At 45.9% G+C, this 4,858-nt stretch overlaps 1 protein-coding gene across 1 annotated transcript in view; it reads right to left on the bottom strand.

Annotated features, from left to right (window-relative positions):
• Positions 1-400: 400 nt before the first annotated feature.
• The window catches only part of LOC123503073, a 4,499-nt gene continuing 41 nt past the window's right edge, over positions 401-4,858 (bottom strand). The window contains exons 1-2 of the mRNA XM_045252477.1: positions 4,491-4,858; positions 401-2,512 (exon numbers count right to left, since the gene is read on the bottom strand). The exon at positions 4,491-4,858 is cut by the window's right edge and continues 41 nt beyond it. Of these exons, the coding sequence (XP_045108412.1) occupies positions 1,698-2,512; positions 4,491-4,611 (936 nt within the window). The 5' untranslated portion in view covers positions 4,612-4,858 and the 3' untranslated portion in view covers positions 401-1,697. The remainder of the gene's footprint in view (positions 2,513-4,490) is intronic.

Raw genomic sequence — 4,858 nt, 5'->3', positions numbered from 1 at the left:
ATATATATATATATATATATATATATATATATATATATCATGTCGATAGTTTGGGCTCATGGCAACCACCTCTGACTGTAAAGTTGCCATCGCGCACGTCTCAGCTTTTCTCTAGTTTTTTTTACTTACTTTTCTTCAACAAGAGGAAGTGCAAATGCAGTTCCTGGACAAAGCACAGGCTGAGGTATAAGTGGCATGGTTTTGTTCTGGTTTATTTTGATTAGGCTTTGTCTTGGTTAGTGGGCAGTTTGCCTAGCATAACAAGAACACGGGCAGCTTGTGTGTGATAGTGTTCCTGGTTTCGTACCAAGAACCATGGCCCGCGTTCCGTGTATCATAGGCCAGTGTGATAGCCCCTTTAGACACATCACTAATGCCCATACAGAAAGAAACACACAAAAAAACAGAATCATATAATTTTTCCAAGATTATAAGACTAGGAAAATAAATACAACCAAACAGAACAAAAGCTACTTAAACCTTGCTTCCTAGAAAACATATCATGGAATCTAATAAAGGGCACGCCAATATAGAACCTGAGGTGACATTACACTCCTCCTCATCTCATAGTGGTCTAAGTTATAAGGCAGAAAAACCAGACACAGGAGAGAAGGACTGCCAGCATTCCACTCCTGCCGGGCTGCAACAACACAACTCCTCAACTCAGTGCACACTCAAACACCCCATGCCCATATTCAGAAACACTCTGCTCTCTCACCATGACTATTTTCCAAGGCTACTGATATGATTAGCCAGGTTTTCAAGAATGTTTCTCCAGTTGATAATATAGAAATCTTGTCACTCTGCCTCTAGAACCATAAAAATACCTCAAAAACTTGTAAATTTAGATAAAGCCTTCTGAAATAGTTGAGGTGAAGCACAGAAGTGTTTGAGAATATGAGCCCCAGTCTTCACCACCCACATCTGATATGTTGACAGATGGGTACACAACTTTATTATGCAATGTCTGTGGCATAAGTATAAGATATTTGCTGTGTAAACTGAAGAGGAGACGAAATATTTCTATGCAATCATCACAGTTTTGAAGGAAAAGCTCTGTGTTTACTTGATGAGCAGCAAGATTACGTGTAAATATATAGTTAGTAAAATGGTCTTAATTTGCAAATCCCTCTCAAGAACCTCAGTTTGTCTCCTTCACTCTATTTCCCTCATGTCCCTAGCCATTGTCAAGGTTTCACCTCTGATCACCAATTCACTAGTGACAACCTTTCATTGAAGTAAAGCACACCAGCATAATTTGGCACAAAATACCCTAATAACAACAGACAAAGATTAAACATATCAATAAACAAAAATAACAAGTGATCTGCAGCAGCGTAAATTTCAATGGCAGGACTTGGCAAGAGTGAGGCTGTGGCAAAGACGTGAGCAGCAGCGGCAGCATTCCTTTGACACCCTGCAAACCAACTCCTGTGCCTTAACAAATGCCTGCACATGAAATAAAGTGTGTGTGTGTGTGTGTCAATGGTTCATGTTCATGTTCCTGCCACCATGACAATAACACTGGACGACGATGCAACTTTAACGGTAAGTAAGTGGAGGCTGATGATTACTGATCATGTAAGCGTTACTTGAAGAAAGCCATCTGTCGCCCTAAAGGTACGCACATAATCATTGCACAATATGGCAATTCTTTACAAATCCTGAAAAGATAAATACTCAATAAATACTCTCCCTCAAAACTCCTCCAGGCTGTCCACATCCTCGCTGGCAAACACCTGCTCCGGTGCAAAGGCCACGCCAGGCTGGGCTGCTTGGTCTTGCAGGCTGGACAAGCCGGGCAGCCCCACCGTGCTGGACCACATCACTACGGTAAATATGTACAGGAAGAAGTCTTCCATAAAGCACTTCATCACACTCATTATGACCACATAGATGGAAATGGTAGTCTGGTTCACCCCACTCAGCATGAGGGCCACCACCAGCAGGCTGGACCTGCCCCGGGAGGCGGCCTGCAGGGCCTGCCATCTGCACCACAGGCTGTGGCTCTCCCACAGCAGGAATGGAAATGCAATGCTATTGGATACAATGTAGCCCAGATTGAGGGACAGGAGGCAGCACACCAGCAGGGCCAGCAACATTGGCACCACCACAGCCCGGGATGACTCCGGCTCTGGTCTGGGTGCGGCCTCGGCCCCAGGGGAGGCAAGGCTTCCATTGGCTGCAGACAGCCGGCTCAGGTTGAGGAACTGTTCAGTAGAGTCTGGTACGGTGCCGTTAAGCAGCCGAGAGCCAGGAGACAGGACTGTGGGACTGTGTCGCTCCGGCCGCGGTGTGGAGGTGAGTGGGGTGTTGAGAGGGAAGGAATCGTCGCTGATGTTGTGGGAGTTGTGTGTTGCCAGTGGAGGCTGGCCAGTGTCTATGCTGTCCTGGAGGTCACGGCCATCACACACGGGCTCCTCGGCAGCCAGCACGCTGCCTTCCCTCAGAGGGAAAGTCTCCTTGGGTGGCGTCTGCCGGGTCAGCGGCGGCAGCGGCGGGTCCTCACACACTGAAAGATTCCTGAGTGTCATAAAGGTGATGTGTATATGTATGTGAGTGTGTCAGATAAAAGCATCTCTGACTAGCAGATACAAGAATGTCTGCCTTATGTGAGAAGCAGAGTGAATGTCCTGGTGATCAGCGGGTAGCAAGCTGACGGCCTGTGATGCTACTGTGTTGCTTCATGGCAGAGTGATCAAATGGAGCAAATGGAGGCAAGGAGGCCATGCACATAGAAGGTGTAAAGCATCCAGAGCACCACCAAGAGGCTCTGCAGCACAGCGGCACCCCTCATGCAGGACAGCAGGCTCATATAGTCATGTAATCTTGCAGCAATATGAGCAACCAAGTAATCAGCTGTACTGTGGCTACTCCAGCTTGGAGTGTGGCTAACTAAGGACTCTACTGGGGAAGACACAAGCAAGGACAGAACACACAATGCACAAAGTAGACAACTTCAAGTGACACAGTGATGGAATGGTAACAGACAATCTACAGACAACACACGAAGGCAAGGCAGACTATTGAAGAGGAGATAAGCAGCTTTACAAGCGTGGCCTAGAAGAGACATGCAGTGGCAGCAGCAGGAACAAGTGGAGAGGCCTGGAGGAAGCCGTGCCGTCTATACACTAGTCACTAGGCCGGCAATCCCACATTGGGTGAGCCAGACAAGGCACCACACACTCACATCATTCACAATAGGTGGGTAGGTAGGTCAGGGGGTGGAGGTTAGAGTCCAACTTTAGATTAGGTGGTGGGTCGTGGAGCAGGTGCAGCACCCGCTAAGTTAGGCTATGTTGTGAGGTTCTAGGGAGACAGCCCCTGTTTGGTTTGGTGGACAAATGGGGCACACCAGTCCATTAGTTAAGTAAGGGGGGGTGTTAAGGGGCATAGATCCCCAGTTAGGTTAGGGAACCCATATTTCAATTCATATTTGCTATCCCAGCCCAAAACATCCCCATATACTTTTTTTCAAGGGCCAAAATCCTGTAATTTTTAGGTTCCAACACAATGAACCACTCAGCCAGCAGGTTCCCTGCTGGCCAAGGGAGGGAAAGCACAACGAGAGTATACAAGAAGCTATTGGCAACACTGACTCACAACAGAGACACAAATTAAGCACAGCACAACACCAGATCTTGAGAAAGACAGGATATAAGTCTGTATTGTGAAACACTTTGCTCTCTCACCATCACTGCTTTCCAAAGGGACCAGTTGAAGATACTCTTGTTTTTTTTTTATGGTTCTGGTGATACACTGGCAAGATTTCTAGTATATTGAAAGGAGAAACTGTCATGAAAACCCAGCTAGTTGTCTCTGTTGGCCTTGGAAAATCATTTTAGTGAGAGAACAAGGTGTCACTACTTTCCAAGGGCTACAGTTGAAGATACTCGTGTTTTCAAAAGTGTTTCTATGGTTCTGGCAAGATTTCTAGTTTACTAAAAGGAGAAACTATCATGAAAATCCAGCTAGTTGTCTCTGTTGGCCTTGGAAAATCGTCTTAGAGAGGGAACAAGGTGTCACTACTTTCCAAGGGCTCCAGTTGAAGATACTAGTGTTGTTAAGAGTGTTTCTATGGTTATGATGATGGATTGGCAAGATTTCTAGTTTACTAAAAGGAGAAAATATCATGAAAAACCGGCTGGTTGTCTCTGTGGCCTTGAAAAATCGTCTTAGAGAGAGAACAAGGTGTCACTACTTTCCAAAGGCTCCAGTTCAAGACACTCGTGATTTTATGGTTCTGGTGATGAATTGGCAAGATTTATAGTTGATTAAAAGGAGAAATTGTCATGAAAACCTGGCTAGTTGTCTGTGGCCTTGGAAAATTGTCGTAGAAAAAGGGGAGGGCGTTTGTGAACAGGGAGGATACCACTGTCATGCCTCTAAGTCATCTTATTCACTGACAGGAAATGAGAGGCAGGGAGAGGCAGGACATAAAGTTCACTCTCACTAATACAGGCTGCCCTCTCTCTTTCTCACTCTCTCACCTGGCGTTTCTTTCTCCTCTTTGATCTTCGTGGTGCCAAAAATCTTTCTCTTCCTCTCCTCAGCATTCTCCAGTATCTTCCTCCGCCTCAGCTCTCGCCTCCTCGCCGCCTCGTCTGCCATGTTTACAAACTCTGCCGTTCCAATAATGGTTCCGCTCTTCTTGACTTCCTGTGTGGTTATCAGGAGGAATGGTCTTTTTCAACGGCTCTTCTCTTCCCTTTCCCTCTTGTTTGCCTTCTTTTCTTCTTATTTTTTCGTGTTCTTTTCTTCTCTTAGCTCTGATTTTCTGGTTTATATTACGTGTTTGGTGTTCCTCTGCTGGTTCTGTTGTTTTCAGTGCTCTTCCCTTTTTCCTCTGTTTGCCTTA

Source organism: Portunus trituberculatus, chromosome 13 (genome assembly GCF_017591435.1).
Source record: "Portunus trituberculatus isolate SZX2019 chromosome 13, ASM1759143v1, whole genome shotgun sequence".
NCBI classification, from domain to species: domain Eukaryota; kingdom Metazoa; phylum Arthropoda; class Malacostraca; order Decapoda; family Portunidae; genus Portunus; species Portunus trituberculatus.
The sequence above is the reverse complement of the archived record's forward strand: the minus strand, read 5'-3'. Positions and strand labels throughout refer to the sequence as shown.